Below are 24074 nucleotides of genomic sequence, written 5' to 3'. Positions count from 1 at the left end.
CCCTGCGTACTACCTGCTTTGTGCTGTGCAGACCATATGGAATTGTGCTTTGGCAAGGAACAAAGAATTCCATAAAAAAAAGAATGAAAATAAGTTAACACTATCAGCTAAATTGCAATACTAAATTATGGTCTTTAAACAGTAATATCTGCTGTTTTCTGTAATATATTTTTTTTACAATATTTATGTAAAACCATTGCAGTAGAATTTTGTTAAATACTGTCTGCAGTACAGAAAGGGAAGCCTACCAAGGAAGCTTTCAGGCCTTAAACAAAGACTTGTAAAATATAACTTCTAATTGAAAAAGAAGGAATATTTGACAGAATCTGTTGCCAGAATGTAACATTCCTCACCAGATTTTCTTTCCTGCACTTCCCTCAGGCATTGCTTAATACGAGGAGTCTGCCCGAAAGAGTTTCAGTGCTACATTTTATTATCTTGTGTGCATATAGTTATTCAATGATATTTAATAGTCCCTTTTCACATGGTATAAGTGAAAGATGACAATTCCATTGAGAGACAAAACTTATTAAGGGTGAATTTGAATTTGTGCAAAAAGGGAATCAACTGAAATTAAGATGAGGAACCTCCCAGTTCACTATTATTTTACGCACAAATCAAAATTACCCTCATTATAATATACTCACTGCAAATAAATATTAATTCAAGCAGTAAATCAAATTGCTTTGTCATCGTTGCTTAGACTTTGGTATCTAGAAATGCATTGTGCATGTAAACATCACACTTGTCTATTCAGTTAATAATTACGTACACATACATGTACACTGTGCACATTGTATATCTGTATAAATGCACTTGCACACGTACTGATAGAAATGCTAAAGTACACAGGCATATGCACACGCGCACACAAAGTCTCTCTTGTACATCATAATTGTTCTTACAATAAGTAATCTTAATTCAAGTGAAAAATGGAAAAAGAAAATGTTCTGATTATTAAAATCAAAACTGACTGAACAGTACCTGGTGACTGATGAAGGCGGACTGGAGGGGGACTGTGTGAATGAAGTTGGAGGGGGACAAAAAGTGACGTCATCCGTGTGGGCAATGTACTGTATAATGTCAGTCTGATGAGGGTCCTGGTCTTCACGTTCCATACTTTCACTGGCAGCTCGCTGTCGATGGAACTGGTGCCTCTTTGGAGATCCTAACAAACACAAGTTCTTCGATTAGCAAATCAAGAAACAAGTGGGTAAGTAAAAGATTTTTTGGGTGTAGTTATGTAACTTGTTGATGGATGGACACAAGTAGGAATTTCTACATCCAAAGGGGACACACTTAAAATGGTTTGGGAAGAATTTCTCTTTGGTCATTAATGCTATTTGTGTGTGTGAATATTGGCCACAGCTTCCACTCGCTTCCTGCATATTTGGATCTAAAAGGAAGTAAATAAGCAGAAATCAGTACAATTGGTAGGTGATACTCCCATATCTGTTTAGCAATAGTAATCAAAGATGAATTTCTCCACTTTATCTTCAACACGTTTCCTTAAGCTAAACAGCACATTAATAATCCCTCATATCAATTGCTTCCTTAATACGTATTTGCTCAATGTCATTACGTACTTCTATATTCTTAAAATATTTCACTCTCTGTCACTTGCATCAATGTTAATGACTGGAAATTTCTAGCAGTGAAGTTCTAAGCACAGGCAGTCATTGTAGGATGACTCTGCTTGGCTCAATGAAGAGAGAGAATATTCAAAGGCACTCATTAGTAAGTACGCTTAGAATACTGCAAATAGAGATGGATGATAAAATTCCCTTTTGTCTTCAGTGCAAAGATAATTTGAAGATCAAGACTTCAAATGCAACATCAAGGAGCAGGGATCCCTGACCTCCTGTATGCCTCCAAGTCAGCAGTTACCTACAATGCTACTTCTGCAAAGTTCTGCAAATCGACTGGCAGGATAAGCAAATCAATGCCAGCTCGCTCTTCCAGGCCAACATCTTCAGCATTGAGGACAAAATGAGACTAAGTCAACTCTAGTGAGTGGGCCATGTTGTTTGCATGCTCAATACCAACCCCTGAAACAGACCCTCTGTTTTGAGCTCTGTCAAACCAAGAGATTAACAGGTGGACAGAAAAAAAAAACTATTTAACAATGTTCCAGGGAATTCTCAAAGCCTCCCTGAATTAGTGCAACATCAGTACCTTGTGGGAATCCCTGACCCATGGCTCATGGTATAAATGCAATAGAGTTATAGTAGTGGGGGATTTTAACTTCCTCAATATTGACTGGGATTGCCTTAGCGCAAGGGTCTTAGATGGGGCAGAATTTGTTATGAGTGTCCAAGATAGCTTTTTGAGACAATATGTAGAAAGTCCTACCAGAGAAGGGGCTGTGCTTGACCTCCCCTTAGGAAATGAAACTGAACAAGTGGTGGAAGTGTTGGTTAAGGAATACCTTGGAAACAGTGACTATCATTCTGTATGTTTCAAGGTAGTTACACAAATGGATTAGGTTGCTCTTTAAATCAATCCTAAATTGGGGGAAGATTGATTTTTGAAAGTGCAAGAGAGGATCTGGTAAAAGTAGACTGTGAGCAAATGCTCTGGGTAAAATAATATCTGACAAGTGGGAGTCTTTTAAAAGAAAGTTAGCAAGAGTTCAGGGACAGCATGTTTGGTAAGGCCGAAATGAAAAGATGGCAAGATTAGAAACCTTGGAATGACAAAGGCTATTGAAGTTTTGATCAGGAAAATAAGGGAGCATATGACAGGTCACGATAATGACAATAAAGCGAGTCTCTTGAGGAATATCTAAGCTGTAGAAGAGTAGTTGAGAAGGAAATTAGGAGAGCAAAAAGAGGTCATGTAATAACCTTGGCAGGTAAGAGTAAAGAGAAACCTAAATCATTCTGTAAGTATATTAGGAAGAAGAGGGTAGCCAGGGAAAGAATCAGTTGCCTTGGGAACCAAAGAGGTAATCTATGTGTGGAGCCAGGGGATGCAGGTGAGGTCCAAATGAATACTTTTCGTCAACATTCAATGAGGAGAAGGACATGGAACATAATGAGTTCAGGGAGGGATACATTGATTGCCTGGACCATGTAGACATTAAGAAGGCGGAGGTGTTAGATGTATTGGAACACAGAAGGGTGGATAAATCCCCAGGGCCAGATGAGATCCATCCCAGGATACCATGGGAAACAAAGGAGCAGATTTCTGGGTTCTTGACAGAAATTTTTGCATTTTCATTAGCTACTGGTGATGTTTTGGAAGACTGGAGAATAGCTAATTTTGTTCTTTAAGAATGGCAACAGGGATAAGCCAAGTACCTACAGGAGGGTGAGCTTCCTGACAACAGTGCTGGGGAAATTATTGGAGAAAATTGTAAGGAACAGGACTTGTGTTCATTTGGAAAAGCAGGGACCGATGAGGGATAGTCAACGGGGCTTTGTGAAGGGGAAATGCTCTGTCTCATTAGTTTGACTGAGTTTTTTGAGGTAACCAAGGAGATTGAAGGTAGGGTGATAGACATTGCCTCTATGGACTTTAGTAAGGGATTTGACAAGGTCCCACGTGGTAGGTTGGTAAGATTAAGGCACTTGGGATCCAAGGCAAGCTGGCCAATTGGATCCAAAATTGGCTTGGTGCTAGGAGACAGAGGATGGTGGTGGAAAGATATTTTTCTAAGTGGGGTGCTATGTCTAGTGGCATACCATGGAGATCAGTGCTGGGACCATTGCTGTTTGTGACATATAAATAACTTGGGTGTGAATGTAAGAGGTATAATTCGTAAATAACTTGTGGATGGCATGAATATAGGTGGTGTTGTGGATAGTGAGGAAGGTTGTCTAAGGCTACAGCAGGGTTTAGATCAGTTAGAAAGTTGGGTGGAGTGTTGGCAGATGTAATTTCATCCCAAACAAGTGTATGGTGATGTGTTTTTGGAAGTCAAATAAGGGGTAGGACATGTACAGTAAATGGTAGGGGGCTAAGGGACGTTGATGAACAGAGAGACCTTGGGATTTAAGTCCGTACCTCCCTAAAAGTGGCAACACGCGTGCATAGGGTGGTGAGGAAGGCATATGACACACTTGCCTTCATTGGTTGCAGAAGAGAACACAAGAGATGGGGCATTATGTTGCAACTTTACAAAACACTGGTTTGGCTGCATTTGGAGTATTATGAGTAGTTCTGGTCACCACACTACAGAATGTGACTGCACTGGAGAGTGCAAGAGGAAAGTCACCAGAATGTTGCCCTGATTAAGTTATTGGAACATTAGATAGGCTGGGCCTGTTTGCCCAGAGCAAAGGAGGCTGTGGGTGACCTGACGGAAGTATGTAAGATAGTTGATAGTGGAGGGCTGTTTTTTCAGATTGGGGGCCTATGTGTGCCCCAGGGATTGGTGTTGGGTCTCTTGTTGTTTGTCATGTATATTAACAATCTGGATGAGACTGTAGGTGGCGTGATTAGTCAGTTTGCAAATGACACCAAAACTGGTGGTGTGGCGGACGATGAAGAGGTTGTCTCGGGTTACAATCAGATCTAGATAAACTGGAAAAGTGGGGCAAAGGAACGGCACATGATATTTAATGCAGGCAAGTGCAAAGTGATGCATTTTGGGAAGTTAAACGAGGGTAGGACATGTGCAGTAACTGGACAGGACCCTGGAGAGTGTTGTGGAACAAAGAAACCTGGGGGTACAAGTACATAGTTTCTTGAAAGTGGTAACACAGGTAGACAATGTGGCGAAGAAAGTGTATGGCACGTTTGCCTTCATTGGACAGGGCACTGAGTACGAGAGTTGGGACGCCACGTTACAGCTGTACAAGACGTTGGTGAGACTGCATCTGGAATATTGTGTGCAGTTGTGGTCACCACAACATAGAAAGCTGGAGAGGGTCCACAAAAGATTCAGAAGGATGTTGCTGGGACTGGAGGGCATGAGTTGTAAGGAGAGACTGGACAGGCTGGGACGGCTTTCCCTGGAGCAAAGGAAGCTGAAGGGTGACTTTGTAGAGGTTTATATAAAAAAAAACCATGAGGGGTACAGATAAGGTGGATGGACATGGTCTTATTCGCAGGGCAGGGGAGTCTAAAACTAGAGGGCATAGGTTTAAGGTGAGAGAGATTTAGAGGAGACTTGAGGGCAACTTTTTCTTCACAGAAGGTGGTGGGTACATGGACCGAGCTGCCAGAGGAAGTTGTAGAGTCGGATACAATTACAGTTTTTTAAATACATTTGGATAGGTTCATGGATATGAAAGAGTTAAAGAGATATGGGTCCAATGCAGGCGAATGGGACCAGCTCTGGAGGGCACCTTGGTTGGCATGGACCAGTTGGGCTGAAGGGCCTGTTTCCGTGCTGTATAACTCTGATTCTATGACTATCTTTTTTGGTAGGGGTATATATAAAAAAAAGGCATAGTCTTAAGGTGAGAAATCAGAGATTAAAGGGGATCCTAGGAGTAAGGTTTTTTGCACAGAGGCTGATTGATTTCTGGAATACGCTGCCTTGTGGAATTGGATACGATTACTAAGTTTAAGGGGCATTTGGAAAGATGCTTAAATAAGCAATGATGCAGTTCTAGTTCAGGCAAATGGAATTGAAGCAAAGGGGCAAGAGGTGGGCATGGATGTGGTGAGCTGAAGGCCAGTTTCCATGCTGTATGACCACTTAAAATGCAGGAGCATTTCGAGATGGCCTTGAGAACCTTGAGTGTGTTCAATGGGAGCAGATAAAAGAGCATGAGGAGAGTACCACCTCCCAAACTCACTACATCACCCTATCTCTCCTGCCCCCTCACCCAGCCTTCTGTTAAGCGTCACCTTCCCCATCTACGCTAGGGTCTCATCAACCACAGACCCAGAGTGCAAGAAGTTTCCTAGGTCCTGCTGGACAGCAATGAGAGAATATTGGAGAGAAATTTAAACCTCAGACTATTCCTTTATAGAAGATTTCTTCATTCTTACCCATTATTCCCCACATCACACTTAGAGGTAGTTCCTTCTATCAGACAGACTCGCTTCCTGCCAATGAACACTTTGCTGCTTCAGTATGGTATTTGGTATATTTAACAAACACAATATATAATAGTCATTCCGGTTAAAAATGCATCAAAGTACTTTCAAATGTAATTGCCTAATTATAAATGGAGCCCTTAAGAGTTACCCATCACTGAGAACTTGGTATCAAATCGAGGCAAAGTTAGACTTGAACAAAGCTCAATTGAAATTCAAGCAAACTTGCTTCTGAACTCCATTATTGATGGAAATACTTCCTTATTGTAAGAAGTCTAGAACTGGGCTCAGTCTCAAAGTAAGGGGTAGGCCATTCAGGATAAGGGTTACTCATTGAAAGGATGATGAATCTTTGGAGTTCTCTATCAAGGAGGTCTGTGGAGACTCAGCCATTGAGTTCATTCAAAACACAGGTCAATAGGTACTGGATATTTTAAAAAAAAATCAAGGTTTGTCAGCATTGGATAGGACAATGGCAGAGATGAAAGCTCAGCCATGATCTTCTTAAATGGTGGAGCAAGATTGGGAGGCCAAATGGCCTATCACTGCTCCTGCTTCTGAGGTACCATGGACTTCTGATGCAGATAAAGTGAAGAAATATGAAGGATAGAGTTGGGAGTAAAAGTTGTGGCATGAGGAATAAAGAGGAGGATTTTAGTTGATGAGCAAAGTAAATGTACATTAGACCAAGACAAATGTGGAAATGAGCAGAAAGAAGACATGCAACTGAAATTGGTTGAGGTCTTTGGAGACAGGAGACAGCAGATGCTGGAAATCTGGAGTAACCCACAAAGGAGCTGGAGGAACTCTGGGTCAGGCAGCATCTATGGAGGGAAATGAACAGTCAAAGTTTTCGGTCGAGACCCTTCATCAGGAATGAAAAGGGAAGAGATGTCCAGTATAAAAAGGTGAGGGGAAGGGGTGAAGCAAGAGCTGGCAGGTGATAGGGAGGGGGGAGAGTGAGAATGATGTAAGAAGCTGGGAGGTGCTAGGTGGAAGTGACAAAGGGCTGAAGAAGATGAGGTCTTTAATTTTTTTTCCCATATGTTTTATTTTCCAATTCACTGCTTCTGTATTGAAATTAAATTCTGCACTAATTGCTTGCATTAATGTAGCACAGAGACAGACTTAATGCAAATGTGATAAGTGCTAATATTCAACCACTCTTGTAAAACATGTAAAGCATAGCTAAGTGCCTAAATAGCATATTATTTTTATCACAATAGCTGAGAAAATTAACCCACTAATATGTTTCTTTAGCTCTGTAAGTTTAAAATGATCCCTGGGCAGAAATCAACCTTTCCCCATGTATCCTCATCTGTTACTGGGGCAGCCATATTATTGAATTCATTTTCATTGTCTATTTTTCCCTCACACTGTTATGTAGGTACTGTGTGCACCGGAGGAATTGCAGACAGAATCCATTTGGTTAGAAGTGGCTCAGAATTGGATTGCACCATTTTTTTTTGATGCTCTATAACTTGACAACAGTTACCGATGGGGTTGCCTACAAAACAATATGAAATTGGCCATTAACCAGTTTGAAATTACGTTAGATGGCCAAGAAACCAGTGTTAAAGCATGACCTGCACGATTCCCGAGAGGACCTCACTCATTCTGTGCATCTCCTGCAGCATTCGGAGAAGAGCAACAGCCCTTAAAGGCAACCACGCAGCAGCAACAGATACTATGGCTGCCGTGGAGGAGATGCCACAGAGTAGAGTGAGACAGGTTCTGCATTCACTCAAGGGGACATGCAAGTCCTGGTCAACAATACATGCCAGAAGGAAGGTCCTGTACAACAGGGGGCTATGGAGATGTGCCAGGCTCACCCATAAGGACAGCCTGGGAGGAACTGGCATCCTCCAGTGGTGCCAATTCTCACACAATGGAACAAAGCCAAAGCTAATTTCATTATCTCACAAGATGATCTGCACACCACTGCTTAGTCCTGCACAGTGAGATCCCCGTAGAAGTTGCTTTTTTTATTTGGAGGTCTGATTTAGTTGAGCAAAATGCCACTCATCAGAAAATAGAGACTTTATAACAAGTAATTGAAGTAAGTGGAGCAGAGATTCATTCATTCATGTTGTGTTTGGTGCGGATGGACTATGCATAGGTTTCATAAAAAGGAATTCTCCATTTATGGTGGGAAAAGAGGAAGAATATCCTCTCCCAGAGGGTTGTGAATGTTTGAATACATTCACAACTGGGATGGTCAGATATTTGGACAACGGGGGAATCGAAAGTTATGGGAATCAGACAGGAAAATGAAACCGAAGCCAAGATCGGATGGGTCGTGATCTTATGAATAGGCTTGAGGGTTGATTTTGTCAACTCTACCCCTTTTATCTTTGTTTTTGTTCATTTTCTCTTTAAACTGCTGGCTGAAAAAGGTAATAATAATCTCCAAAGGTCAAATTTGAAGGTAGTGTCGAGGACTCAACACGTTCTTTGACCATATTGTGGGCCAGCTGATATTGCAGAAACTCCTGGTTGCCATGTTGTGCTCTGGATGTCCTATCTATAACCTGTCTTCATTGGATGTCTTAAAGTTCCCAGAAAATAGCTCATGCAATTATCTCTTATGCTTGGATAGCAAACTCAATCAGAGTTACAAAGACTAATAGACATCTCCTCCCATAAATACTACCTGTAGTCTTCCAGGATCAGGCATATAATTATCTCATTGCTTCTGTGAACTGGGCACCAATCATTAGAAGTATCTCTTTTTACACACAGTAATATAATGATCTACAGCATTATAAACAAGATACCAGCCAACAGAGACAATTTAGTCTGGGTGATGATGTAAAAGAAAAATAGCCTGTGTTACTGTAACTTGCCATCCTTCGCTTCAATAATGTACCATAACAGATTGTCCCAGACTGGTTAAAATGTTCTGCATCTTGAGCTGAAAAGGGTGTCATCACTTGCAGATGAGTGAAGAGATCACTGTTGGGAACACGTGTTGGGAATAATCTAAACTTCCGATCTTCTTGAAAGATCAGGGGCAAAAGACTAAATTCTGAGTGTAACTTGACAAAGCTGTCTTTCTGCAAAAGATACAGTCAGCTTATCTACTTTAATTAATCAGGTTGTCCAAGCTGCTTACAGGATACAACCTCTCAAGATTGCTGATGTTCTTCCTCCATCTAGAAAAGATTAGTAAGGGTGCTCATGATGATTAGGGAAAAGTTTAGCAGATGTGCTAGTTTATGGATGGAATGCTTTGAAAGCTGGTTACTGTCGTGGTTAGTTTGCAGGCAAAAGTTCAACACTGCAGCTGCATAGTACAGTACCTATGGTTTTCTGAGTCACCAAATCTGCCATCTTATGTTGGTAAGGTTCAAGGAGCGACAGCCATCCATTTGATTAAGTCATGTGCAAATCTGTTAGCTGTGGCTCAGCAGGTAACACTATAGTCCCAGGTCAGCCCCACATTACATGCAGAATACAGATTGATTCTCCTGTATAGTAATAAGGGAGTACTGCACTATTAGAGAGATGTTAATCTGGCACTCAACCTTTCTTATGTGAGTGTGAAACATCCTTTTGGAATTATTTCCAGGGAGGGCAATAAAACTACAGATGCTAGAAATCTGAAATAGGAAACAAAAAGTGTTGGAAACACCCCACAGGTCAAGCAGCATCTGCAGAGAGAGAAACAGAGTTGATGTTTGATGTCAATGATCTTTCATCAGGACCAGGTGTTATCCGTGGTATCCTGGACAATATTTACCCCGGCCATAACACTGTAACAAATACAAAATGCTGGAAATCTGAAATAAAACACATACTGTGAACACTCAGCAGGTCAGGCAGCATCTGTGGAGAGAGAATCATTAGCTCTATTTCCCTCTCTACAACCTGCTGTTTCTGTTTTATTTCATAAGATTGCTGTGATGGAGCTTGCTATGTGCAAATGTTGCCACTGTATTTGCTACATTATGGCTATGACCACAATTCCAAAGTACCTTGGGATATTCTGAAATTATGAACAATGCTAAGAAAAGTTTTCCTTTTCATTCTTCCATTAATATTCACACCAGAGTGTCAGTGATGTCCCTTAGCCAACACCACCAGGCTGCAATGATTTACTTTCAGAAGGGCACAATTGCCAGGAATTTCACACTTCTAAAAGCCAGGAATTCCAAATGTTCAAAGATTCCTCTTGGCAGGGTCTAATATGGTGAACTATGAACCCTCAATCCAATAGTGTTATTATTGCCCCCAGCTATAATTTTCTAAGCCCATGAGTTTACACAATATGGGATAAATTTATTGATGAACACCATAGGTGGTGTTGGCACAGAACAGGTGAGGAACTTGGTCAAGGAGGTCCCTTGACCTTCTGCCCCTGATGTTTTTTCTTTGCTGCATGGGAAGCCCATGCACATTCCCACTATTTTCAAGTGGGATAAACATGCCTACGCTCCCACTACCTTCTAAGCATTGGAATTGCACTATTGTATTGAATTGGCAATTAGGAGTGCACTTGGTACCTCTCAAGATCACAAGAAGTACCTTTTGTTCCAAAGCTTCATTCAGCCTCAGAAGTTACATAAAAATATTTAAATGAATAATTAGTGCAACATCCTGGCTTTGTGACAGGATTAGTGAGTCTACTTCGGGTAAGTACAACCCAAGTAATAAAGCTTTTATGGGGGGACAAGGTTTGTACAAGGTCTTCAGTCATGGTTTGTGCATACCAATTTAAGACTGTGGTTTCACTTCAATTTGTTTCCTTTATATTAATTTTCCAGTGATTCGGGTGAAGAGCTATCTTTATTGACTCATTCAAGGGTGATTTTAATCCAAACAGACCACTGGGAAGCTCGTGAGATCAAGTCCAATGCTGGTGTTGCACCTCGTCCAAGGAGAGTCAGAGAGATACAGCGTGGAAACAGGCCCTTCAGCCCACCAATTCCACACCGAATTTCAACCACCTCTTTACACTAATCCTATATTAATCATATTTTTAATTCTGCTCACATTCTCATCAACTGCCCCCAAATTCTCCCACTCACTTATACACTAGGGGCAATTTACAGTGGCCAATTAACCTACCAACCTGCACGTCTCTGGGATGTGGGAGGAAACTGGAGCACTTGAGGGAAACCCATGTGGTCACCGGGAGAATGTGTGAACCCCACACACAGACAGCACCCGAGGTCAGGATTGAACCCAGGTCTCTGGCGCTGTGAGGCAGCAGCTCTACCAGCTGCACCACAGTCTTCTCTTGGAGCTTAGATAAAATTACCGACACTGACATAGAGAACAGAGATATGGGCCCTTCCGCCCACGATGTTGTGCCGACCTATATAAACCTACTCCATGATCAATCTAACCCTTCCCTCTTACACAACCCTTCAATTTTCTTGTGCCTATCCAAGAGTCTCTTAAATATCCCTATTGTATCAGCCTCCGCCGCCACGCCCGGCAATGCGTTCCATGCACACACCATTCTCTGTGAGAAAAACCTACCTCTGATACCTCCTCTGACCTTCCACTGATGTCCTCTGATATTGGCCTGGGGAAAAGGTGCTGGCTGTCCACTCTATCTATGCCCCTCAAAATCTTACACACCTCTATCAAGTTGCCTCTCACCCTATGTCGCTCCAAAGAGAAAAGCCCTAGTTTGTTCAACATTTCCTCATAAGACATATTCTCTAATCCAGGCAGCATCCTGGTGGTGCACCCAGATTCTCCTCTGCACCCTCTCTAAAGCTTCCACATCCTTCCTATAATGAGGCAACCAGAACTGATCACAATACTCTAAGTGTGGTCTAACTAGAGTTTTAGAGAGCTGCATTTTCCACAAAATTTGCAATTCATATTATATTTTCGTTCCCATGTACAAATGGAAAGTCAAAGTTTGCTTTTCCAAAATACTCCAAAAAGATCTAGTTTTGTCTACCAAATCACTGTAAAATGGGCTGCAAGTGAAACATTTTAAGATTCAGCAGGACAAGATTGAGAAAAGACCAATGAGAAGATTAGATTATCTTGCATAGAAAATCATATAATTGCACAATATAGCAGCACCAATCAAAGTAGGAAATGACAAAACCATTTTACATTGTGGATTTGATTCTCTTTGGATCTTTAAATAAACAGGGTAATTTCGGGCCGATATGGGAAACTGAACAGCTAAGTAGCTTGCCAGCCTAGAAAATCACATCCATGTGTTTGTTCATTGCAATCCTTCATTGTTTCTTACTTTGCTTTCTCAGTGTATTTGGGCCTTGTGGGTTGTTGAAGGACCAGCCTATTTGTTGACTCCTTGATGACTTTTATTCATTTCTAGGATTTATTTTCTGAAAACAACTATCAATTCTTTTTGGTGATTGGAAATTGATGTAAGCAAATGCATGAAACTGTGGACTTTTTCTACTCCTGGCAGGCTCAAGGAAATCCCAGAATTCAGTTACTTTAACACCCAAACAAGTAATATTGTGGGAAGAGAACTACCCAGTCTTCATGTACCATGAATTACTTCATCACAGCAACACTAACTATACACTGCAATGAGAGGTGCTGAGAAAGCAATTTTAACAAATCAAGTAGTTACAGTTCAATCCATTTTATCCCCCTTCTGTTTTTATATTATGAACCCTGTTATCTTTATGTAATTCAGTTTTACAAACCATATCGTTTTCCTGAATGCAATCAGTCCATTTCCTGGCTGGTTTTCTCAGCTCTCTACATCTTTCTATAGTAAAACAGTACTCTTCGACACAAGAAATTCTGCAGATGCTAGATGTATCTGGGGCAATACACCAAAAGTGCTGGAAGAACTCAGCAGGTCAGACAGCATCCATGGAGGGAAATAAACAGTTGACGTTTCGGGCCGAGACCCTTCATCAGGACTGGAAAGGAAGAGGGCAGAAGCCAGAATAAGAAGGTGGGGGAGGAGCACACACAGGCAGGTGATAGGTGAGTCCAGGTGAGGGGGGAAGGTACTGGGTAGGGGAGGGGGAGAAGATGTAATAAGTTGAGAGGTGATAGTAGAAGTGGCTGAGGGATGAAGGAGGAGGAATCCAGTAGGAGAGAGCAGTGGACCATGGATGGGGGAGGGGAGAAGAGGAGATGGGTAGGTCATCAAGGCAGGGGAAGGGAGCCATGGGAATAAGGGAAGACAAAGGAGTGGGGGGGGGGGAAGAAAAAGACTGGGTGGGGTTACTGGAAATTAGAGAAATCAATGTTAAGGCCTTCAGGTTGCTGGTTTTAAGACTAAGCCCAAAGTCAATCTATAAGTGACCAAAATGGTAAAAAAATTGATTTGGTATTTCATGAATAACTTCTAATTTGTTCACAAGGTGCAAACAACCCTGAAAGCCTAAGTCCAAATTGTTCTTACTCAGATTAGCCAGCTAAACTACCTTAGAAGTCCAGTTGACGGTTAATCATTCCTATGGGTCTGGAGTCACATATAGGCCTGATCAGGTAAGTACAGCAGATTTTCTTCCCAGAATGTTTTTTTTCCTACAATCTAATAGCCTCACAGTCACTATCACTCATACAAGTTCTTTTATTCCAGATTTAATCTGTTAGTTGAATTTAAATTCTCGAGCTGTGTTGAAGAAATTTGAACTCTCTACTCCAGATCATAGTCAAGTCTTCTAAATACGTTATTCAACGACAATGCTACACACACTATTGCCACCAGATCAGTCTCAGAAATAATTTTCTCACATCAAATGGAAAGCCATCAACACTTCAAGATTATTTTGTCGACTTTGCCCAAAAGGTGTGATCATACCTGAAAGGAATATCTCACAGTACGTAAAAGGTGTTGCATTTTCCACAAGATTTGTTATTCATATTATACTTTAGTTTGGATGTACAAATGGAAAGTCAAAGTTTAATATGATTTCCTGACACACACTGTTCACTTCCTTTGGGTTAGTGGGAATTTTAGTGATCATTGATATGGATCAATGCTGCCTTAGTGATTACATTGACCATTAGGTGAATAACTCGCATTACTCAATGAAGCTAAAATGTTGAGACTGAATGATTTCCCAGAGGTGGAGAAGAGCATGAGCTCTAAGAGGCCTCATTATTGTGGGGATATTATAGCCACTGCCTAGTGGAAATATAGCAGAATGGTGGTGTGAAGTTGCAATTTTGATAAATCCTTTGTAAAATCAGAATTTTTGATACAGGCAATCCAGCCCATTGTGTCTGTGCTGGTTGGAAAAAGTGCTGCCCAGCTTAACCCCAGCTTCAGCATTACATCCACATCCCTCCACACACAGCTCTTCAGGCACACATCTGAATACTTTTTAAACATCAAAACGTATTTCCTCCTCTTCCCTCTAATCCTTCTACCAATTATTTAAAATCCCTGCCCCCTCTTTTTTTGAACCCTCTACCAAGGAAAACTAATCCTTCCTATTTAGTCTATTTATGCCCCTTTTAGTCTTGTACACCTCAACTAAGTCTCCTCTCGGCTCCCTCTGTTCCAAAGAAAACAGCCTCAGCCTTTCTAATCTTCCCTAATAGTTAAAGTGTGCTGGCAACAACTTTGTAAATTTCTGCACCTCTCCAAACCTAAAGAAATGCAAAGGAAACCACATACTACTTCTGTTAATAGCACATTTAAATATATTTCCTGTGGAAATCTGGCAACATTAAAATGCAGCAACCTGAAGAAAGCGACATTTTTCTGTTTCAGATGAGGGCTTATCTAATGCAGCTCAGCTCTACTGAGGTTGCAGTTTCGAATGGAAGACCTATTAACAACTTCTCCTCCCTCTAACAGGCAAATGTGCCATCTGGAATAAATTTTTCTACAATGCATGCACTTAATCTTCAATAACAGGGATGTTGTCTATATAGAGCTGCTATGGATGATTTTGAAGTGACCATTTTCAGCCTTGCTAAGAAGGACATGTAATCTAATCACTTGCACTAATTCTTCGCAAGGTGGATTTTCATGATTTAGTCTATTCATTTCATTGTTCCCTCTTTTTACATCAGTAGATATAAAAATAGATTCATTCTTTAAGATCTGTTATAATTCTGCTGAAAAATCATGCATTGAAACCCATTTATCCCATTTAATTCATTGTAAAAGTATTGGAGTCGATACATCAACAGTGACTAGATACCTGCCATCATTGAGGACAGTTGATAAATGGACACTGACAGACTACCCCTGAACAGGCCCTTCATATTTTGTTTGTAACACTTTGTTTTTAGTGACTAGTTTCTAAAATTGGCAATTTTCCTTTTTTTTTGAAAGAAAACATCAGGTTTGTTTTAAGCAAACTCAGTGAAAATAGTCACTGCACAGTTTGCATTGTATTATTCTACAAAAGGACATTGTCATCTTATGCATAAAAGTAGAAATGAAATAGTGGGCAGAACCATCATCACATTATGTTACTTTACAAGCTGACCCATGGTCTTCAATGGAAGAATGGTTCTGATGTACTCTTCCCATTCATAAGGTGTTACACACTTGACTAAAACCATTTTCCCTTCCCCATACAGCAGTCAAGGTGATATTGGTAAGCTCTCCTGACAGATCCTGGTCAGAAAAATAAACATATTCAAACCATCCCCTGCTGAAGCTTTCATTTAAAGTAATAAATTCATGACAAACAAAGAATTGCATCGGGGAAAATGAAGACAAACTTTGGGCTGTGGGGAAAGAGTGGGGATTGAGAGGACTTTTCTACCAGGAACTGACATAAACTCAACAGGATGAATGGCTTCCATCTCTGTCATAAAAATTCAATCAATCTATGATTCAAAACTCCTGCACAATTAGCAAATTATTTGTGAAGAGAAGCAAATTTATGAAACACAATGAACTTGTCCAGTATTGGAATCCAACTCTTATGGGACTGATTTTTGAGAACCTAAACAGTCTTTTGGGATACATAAGATCTTATTCACCTTAGCAGAGAGGTCAACAACTGGGGAATGCAGGTTTAGGGTCATTGGTAAAATGATTAGACGGGGCATTGAGTAAATATTTTTCAGTCAAGGTGTTGTGAAGGATCTGAAGCTCGCCACCTGAGAGAATACTAGATGGAGCAACTCATTTAAAGAACACAGGGGTTCTCCGGGTTACGAATGACCTTGCTTACGAAAATCCGGCTTCACACAAATGCTCTTGTACATTTTTAAAGCATTTTTCAAGCTATTAATAATAGTAATAAAATGTTTCATGATATCCATTAATACAGGATACAGTACTTGTTCCATTAGTTTAATTATGAGTAGCATCAGAGTGATTAGTCAATGAGACGATAGCAAGTATATGCAAAGTGATATGATGTGGGTTGCTATAGAAAACGGCTAAGAAATCAGCTTACAGGACAGTTCTCAGAAACCGAACCTTGCACAGACCAGGGACTGCCTGTACTTGAAGGAGGACCTAGAACTCCATGGGCTGAGAGTGGCAGAGTAGGATTAATCCAACTAGCTTTTAGATCTAGTATTGATATGATGGGTTTAATGGCTTCTGCCTGCATCATAACATTCTATGATTGCACTCCTTGCCAAATGAACAGAGGCCTCTTATTCCTAGTGCATGGATAAGGATCAGCCAAAGTCTGTTGACTGCTGACTTTGTAACCATCTTACCTCTGGTGTCGAGGCTCAGTGCTCTCTGACTTGTTTCAAACTTCCATTTTTTGATCTTGAAGTAGGGGCTTGCTCCTTCCAAGCTGGCATGCCTCCGCAGCTTGGTGAAGAACTGCAGCACGCCGCCCTGGCTAGGAGCTGTCACCGCCTCAGCACCGCCGCCTCTGGTGTTCCCGGCCGCCGCCTCGCTCTGCCAAGAGAAGAGCACAAATCCATTAACAACCTCCGTGAATTCACACTGACAGCTTGCCCTCTGCTGAGTTCAGGCAAAAGAGAGAGGCTGCAACACAGAACAAGCAATCACAAGGCAACTAAGTTTAGAATTGAGCCTGATGACATTTCAACCTCCTTCCTTCTATATTTAGGTTTTTGTAAAGAAAGTGATGGAACATGCTGATTTTTGCTGACAGTCTTTTTCCTACACAGTAAACTTTTGAGGTGTTGGCTAAAATACTGATGACGAATACGACAAGTATTCTTTAGGCACAGTGGTTATATGGAATGCAGCTATGTGGGAATAAGCAAGATAAACTCATGGAAGATGATACTGAAACGGCAAAGATACATTGCATAGGGTGCTGAAATGGATAGTACTCAAATGCGTGCTGGGTTCACAATGCAAAATTAACCTGTGAGTGTTGATTGCAATGCAGACCATAAGACCATAAGCAGATAACACAAGTTAATCTGTTGATCTGGCTTCAACCAGCATGAACTGCATTGTTGAAAGGCTGCATCTTTTGGTGTGGTGGGGGGGGGCATTGCTGTCAGTAGTTAGCAAGAACTACCCTTAGGTCGGGTAGCCTGTACCTCTTCATTAGGAGGCCCTTGGTGTTTGGCGCAGGTACTGGAAGTTGTGGCTAAAGACGATCGGATCTGGGAAGATGGGTGGAATGGTACAATTGGTGGAGATGCAGTTCCAAGGTTTCAGATGCTGCACGGGAGGAGATGGGAAGGGGATATGTCCTGTATCCACAGGGTCGAGAAAATTCTTTGGATGCAATTTCAAAATGCAGTGGGAGCCAATCGCTGTGGGAGTCAACACAGGGTATAAAAGGCGCAAGGACTTAGCTGCAGCATCACAGGAAGTTCAATGACAAATGGTTACAGTCAGTGAAAGCATCTACAAATGGCATATCCCATCGACTGCATCGCTGAACCTCACTCTGCTCAGTGTTTGCTTTATTGCCTGCCAACCACCTTAGATTTCATACCCGTCATCTCTTTGCTTCATTCAGGTCCTCCCCACGTTACGAACGCCTGACTCATGCACAGCCCGTACATACGAACGGCGTTTGGGACACCGGCGGGATGGAGTTGCCGGCTGCTGCGGGGCTGCCGGTATCTTCTGCCGCCTGGGAACTCGGTTCACAGTTGCATTTCTGACTTGTGGACTGCCCAGGTTACGGACAGTTCACAGGAACCTGTATTACCCATAGCACTGCTGCAAACCCACGCACACACCTCACAGGCTGCAATACACTGTCACATCTTCACTCGTTCCACCCACATCAAACAGATCGCACAAGTCTCTCTCACTCTCGGCACGGTGGTACACAACCAGAGTTGACGAAAGGTCATCAACCTAAAACACTGACTCTGTTTCTCCCTCTACAGATGCTGCCTGACCAGCTTTTCACATTTCTTTTTTTCAGACTTCCAGCATCTACAGTGTTTTTATTTCCAAGCTCACAGAACGGACAGAGTGGCACTTACCCTAACTCCCCATGAAAGGACAGTGCTAGCCATCATTGGGATGAGCATTGCTTAGGCTATGGGGAGGGGGAGGAGTACTGTGAAACCATCAAAGGTGATTGTCCTCTCTCCTGATCCTCCTCTTCACATCCCACTTCGTCCTCAAACTCCAATCTCAGCTGAAGTGAGCACTCAAATGTACTTTTCCCTCTCTTTCAGCACAAGCGTATCCAATTGCCTTTCAATTACCCATGAGGTCCACCCTGCCCCCGAGGAATACCAAGAAGAGAGTGTTGATTACCTACTTGTAACTGCCCTCTCTCGTATAGAGGCCCCACACACCTTGGAAGATAGACTAGAGGAGGAATCTACCTGTGATGAATCCCAGAGAATGGGGCAACGCTACTGCAGATTCCAGCTCACCAGTGCATATTCTTGACACTGGTTCTCATACAGATTCATAAGAGGGTGGATTCTGGTACAATGCTGATAAGTATGCACAATGGAAAGGCTTGGTATGTTGGAAAGCTAGTCAGAAAGCTTCTGTTGAACATCAGGAGGTATGCAGGGACCCAGCATCTTTGGAGATCATCTTTTCAAGCAGGGAGCTGTGACTAACTCTGCTGCCAGATTGTAGACACAGCCATTCTCTGGTGACTGAGGTTGCAATTTTGACTACAGACCAGCAGCTGCCTATTGCCCAAGAATTGTGGTGGAAACTCAACTGTTATATGTACAAGATCAACTTGCTGCTATGTAAGCTCACACCACGGCCATTATGGCTGTGCATCACCTTTTGGGCTGTCACAACGCTCCCAGCAACCTGTCCGTCAACAGATTACTGGGATCGCTGAAATGCTGCTGGCTCCCCTGCCAAGATGGTGCAGTATACAGCCGAGGCTAGACCCAGAGCTTCTCAACAGTGTCCTCCAAGGCCAATTCATCTGAGCAGCTTCCCACCAGCTCTACTCCGTCTTCAGAGTAGAAACGCATTGGAGCACCAAAAAAGTCAAAATCATTTGCAAGACACTTGCCAAGGGAATGCTTCAAGACACCATGATTTCATTTTCAAATCTGTTTTGGAATGTTTATTCAGCAGTGAAGTATAGCTATATGGATGCTGTGATTGTCGGTGACCGAGAGAAGGAGTTGTTCTGTTGGTGAAAGGGAAAACTGGGGTTAGGGTTACCAGCATCGCACCCAGATGGATCCTTTACACAGAGCCTGGGTAGAAAGCCGCTGCCTAGGTTGCCCCCCCCCCACTCCCTCTTTCTCCTCTTCCTCTTAATAAACTCCTCTTCTACATGCTCCTGCTCTTCAACTGCCCACCATGCGGCAGGCAGCAAGGACCAGATGAGTTTATGCAACAAACAGAAGACCACCAAAATACCATGACCTGCTCCGCCGGATTTTGCTGACTCCTCCTCCACACTCTGGGCAGCAGAAGTACTGCTCCATCGCACTTCCTGCAGATTCTTGACTTGCATTCTCTGCATCCCGTGCTTTTGTGTGTGTGCAGGGTGGACCCAGATGTCGTAAGTCACAGTGTCAACATTATAGCTGGTCACCCAGCAACCATCCCGGGGTTTGGAGGGGTGCAGCAGAACAAAGGCTGCAGGTTAGTTCTCAGGATCGCTGCAATGACTCATATGATCCATGTGCCTTGGTTGAAGTCCAGCTGGGCACCGATTCCCATTTGGTATCAGTGCAAGGCAGCGCTGCCCTGTGGACCCCCTGCAAAGGCCACGCAGCCATTAGCACCATGTACTAATGGAAGCCTGTAGTGCTATGTCTGCCTGCTGTCTCTGGCAAAGGAGGTTGAAGTATGATTACATTCTTTAACCAAAGATCCACCGTGACCTCCCTCACACAAAAGTTGGTGGAGAAACTGCAAACAGTTGCAAATATCTCTACCTCCAGCATGGGAGAAGCCAGACTTAAAATTGTTTATCACCAAATTCATCCTGACAGCCATAGACATTGCGGTCCTTGCCCTGCTCTGCGGTTGCTGAGTGGGACAGGTCTTTTCAGGTGACGATCATTTCAAATAAGATCCAGCCATGACTGTATAACGTTCAACATCATGGTCAATCCAAGCCCCACCATCGCAGGCAGAGGCTGGGCCTTCAGCCCCCAACACTACCCCACCACACGATGCATTATTGCATAACTCATCATTGCCTCAGCATTCTGGGGCCATCACTGTGCAAGAGATTATCCGGACCAGCCAAAGGATCACAACTACAGAGGTACGGCAGATGCTGAATATCCTGTGGTGAGTGGTAACCTCCTCCCAAAAACCTCTCCAAGATTCAAATCAGGAGTGTAATGGAATATGCGTCATGCTATGTTGGCGCTGGAAGCGTGGCGACACTTGCAGGCTGCCCCCAGAACGCTCTACGCAAAAAGGTGCATTTCACTGTGTGTTTTGATGTTCATGTGACTAACAAATATATCCTATGGCTGCAGTGGGTGGCATATTTCACTGAGGATAACCTTAGGAAGGCATAGAAGGTTCACATGTTATTCTATGTTTCCTGCACACTCTGAAAGAACATGCACCACTCCTGAGAACCATTTGCTTCTCTCAATACAAGGGCATGGCTTTAAAGTAATGGGTGGGAAGTACAAGGGAGATATCAGAGGGAGGTTTTTCACCCTGAGTGGTTGGTGCCTGGGGTGGTAGTGGTGGAGGCAGATACGTTGGTCAAGTTCAAGAGATTGTTAGATAAGCATATGGAGGAATTTAAAATAGGGGGATATGTGGGAGGAAGGGGATAGATAGTCTTAGGTGTGGTTTAAAGGCCGGCACAACAAGGTGGGCCGAAGGGCCTGTATTGTGCTGTATTGTTCTACGGTTTTATGGTTTTACCCCTGTCCTGTCCTTTATGACCTCAATCATTCACCAAGTCATGCTGTCTTCTGAGAGGAATGCCTCCTAATGCCCCAACGTCCAGGGAAATGAGGTTGTGCAGAAGTCAGGACAAGGGGAACCAGTACCTGCTACATCACCTCCTGAAGAAGGTTGCAACTGGAAAAAATCTAAAGCATCAAATACGTGCAGATTCGTAGTGAGAGGAAATTGACCCTGATGTTATCTGGAAGTGATTGATCCATTTTCTGAGGAGTTGAACATTGATGTACTCTTCTGTGATCATCCACACAACTGATGATCTCAGGCTGGGAAGATCACCGATGGAGCAGTGGAAGATGGTTAAGCCTAGGACATTGCTCTGATGAATTCCTGCAGCAATTACATAAGATGACTTAATCTCAGCTGTCTTTGAGAAGGTGCCTGCATGAACTCATACTGTCTGTATAGTAAAGATAATCTCAAATTGCTGTTTGGTATGGAGTTCCAGGATTTTGAACAACAACAATGAAAAAGCAACAGATACTTCCATGTCAGCTTGGTGTGCAGCTTGGAGAGAAGGTTGTAGTTGGTGGCTTTCCCACTCACCTGCTACTTTTGACTTTTTGGTTGTTAGAGTTGACATCTTGGGAGATTCAGCCAAAGAATCAGTAGAGAGTAACTGCAGTGCATCACACAGTACTTACCAAGCACTGCATCTGCTTTTCATATTAAAACTCCAAAGAATGAAGGTCTGGAAGAGATTCCCCAGTGAATGCAACTATTAGGAGAATTCAAGCAGGCTGCAGCTCCTCTCCTGGGTACGGAGGAGATGTGGTGGAGGCCTTTAAGATCAAGAATGGTTTGTTGGGGTGGATATGGTGTAATGGTGAGACCATTACAATGGGGTATTAATATGAAATAGCCAGTAGTAGATCAAGTAAAGAAATTAGGAGGAATTTCTTTACCAGAGTGTGAAAATGTGGAACTCACTGCCACATGAAATGGTTGAAGCAAATGGCATTGATGCAATTAAGTGAAGGCTCAATATGTATATGCGGGAAATGTGGATGGAGGGAGAGGGGCAAGTTGGAAAAAGGTAATCAGCATTGGCAGATGCCCATGTGGCACATAGACCAGATGGGGCCAAATGGCCTCTTTCTTTGTTGGAGATTCTATTTAATTTGATGCAGTTTTACTTACCACGCTACCTTCTCCAGAATCAGCAGGTGCAGGAACATTTGCATCAACAAAGGTAGTATTAACTGATGAATTGATTGTATCCCCAGGCAGGGCAGAGCTGGGATTGACTGAGAGGCTTGTCAGAGCTGTTTGTGGCAGTGGATTTGTGATGGGCTGCAAACAAAATTAGAAATAAGCTAAATTCACAATTGAAAGGCAACTATCAAGAACAGCTCTAAAGACGCTGAGCTTCAATAACCTTAATCGTTACCTCTCTAAAGTTGGAGCAGTCTTTGTTGAATGGCAAACTAAAGAGGATGTCAACACACCGTGAAAAACATGTTATGATTCCATGCGTTATTTTTTTGTTCCTGCATCTACATAAACAGATTTCTTTGCAATAAAATAGGTCTTCCTGTTTGTGTTGCTTGGAATAAAAAGAGAATATTTTTTCCATTCATTCTCAAGATATCGCAGGTATAGCCCTTCTATTAAGTAGCTCTCTGGGTCATTTTCAGAGAGCATTCAAGACTCAACCATGTTGTGGTGGTTCCAGTGGAGGCTATTTTGGATAAGGCCTCAAGTTTCCTTTACTGAAGTGAACCAGGTGGGTTCCAATGACAATCTGGTAGCTTCATGGTCACTAGTATTAGTATTGCATCCCAGATTTATTTAATCATCTGAATTTACATTTCCCCACCAACAACAATTGGAACTTGTGTCTTCAGATCATTGACCCAGATGGTTGGATTACTAGTTAAGTAACCACCACCATGGTGCTATCATGCCCAAATGGTATCAAGTTCTCAGAAGGTCAAGCAGCATTTGTGGAGAACAGAAAAGTTGAGAGCTAACAATTCAGAGCAGCACATTTTATTAGAATGGTTGGTAACCTGAAATTTCTCTCTCCACTAATATCTGACCTGTAATTTACAGTAATTTGTTGTTTTTAATTCAGATTTCCCATTTTTAATTCAGATTTTCCAACTCCTGGAATATTTTGCTTTTGATTATTTGGCTGGTTACAGCTTGAGATGCATTTACTGGTGCTGGGCCAGGGGATAGAGGGGTTGTAGTAGAGTTGGACATTGGTGGTGAGATTGTGGGCTTCTGCATTATACTCCCCAACTGGGACAGGGCAGGGCTGCCAATGTTCACAGTCAATCCTGTTTTTGATCAACATAGTTGATTGCTACAGCAAGGTTTCCTCCTCTCCTCTAGTGGAACCATCTAAAATTGGGAAACTTACCCAAGGTGGCAACCAGGAGTATGAACATGACTCAAGACTGGAATCTTCAAGCAGAATGCAATGCTTCTGTCATGGATCTACCAGTGGGTCTGGTGTTTACAACAGTAAATGACAACAGTCAAGAAGTCAGCTCCTTGAACCGAAAAGACATCAGGCACATTTCAAAAATGCAGTGGTCAAATTCAGATTTATATGAGTTACTTAGCTACAAAAAGATGTGATTCCTGCATGAATGATTTTAAGGCAAAGGTATTTAACCAATAAAATAGTAGTGTTCTGGACAGAAAACGTCTGAACTAATGCACATTAATGCTATTGAAACGTCACCCTGCTAGCTTGGGTTCAATGTGTAAGATGCGTAAATCAAAATATCATATTGATGGAAGTTATTAGTTTAATAAAAAGGAGATAATATTTCACTACATTATCAACCACAGCATCATAATATGCTAATGTTTTAAGATAAAGTTATTGGATCATTGGTTATTAGTAAGGGTT

General features: G+C 42.2%; 1 protein-coding gene across 3 annotated transcripts in view; it reads right to left on the bottom strand.

The window, feature by feature from the left end:
- cbarpb (CACN subunit beta associated regulatory protein b) overlaps positions 1 to 24074 on the bottom strand; it is a 189395-nt gene that overhangs the window by 12242 nt on the left and 153079 nt on the right. For all 3 annotated transcript variants that reach the window (XM_052037654.1, XM_052037655.1, XM_052037656.1), the window contains 3 exons: positions 22349 to 22501; positions 16600 to 16789; positions 985 to 1168 (listed from right to left, as the gene is read on the bottom strand). In XM_052037654.1, the coding sequence (XP_051893614.1) occupies positions 985 to 1168; positions 16600 to 16789; positions 22349 to 22501 (527 nt within the window). The remainder of the gene's footprint in view (positions 1 to 984; positions 1169 to 16599; positions 16790 to 22348; positions 22502 to 24074) is intronic.

This window comes from Pristis pectinata, chromosome 24 (genome assembly GCF_009764475.1).
Source record: "Pristis pectinata isolate sPriPec2 chromosome 24, sPriPec2.1.pri, whole genome shotgun sequence".
NCBI lineage: Eukaryota > Metazoa > Chordata > Chondrichthyes > Rhinopristiformes > Pristidae > Pristis > Pristis pectinata.
The sequence above is the reverse complement of the archived record's forward strand: the minus strand, read 5'-3'. Positions and strand labels throughout refer to the sequence as shown.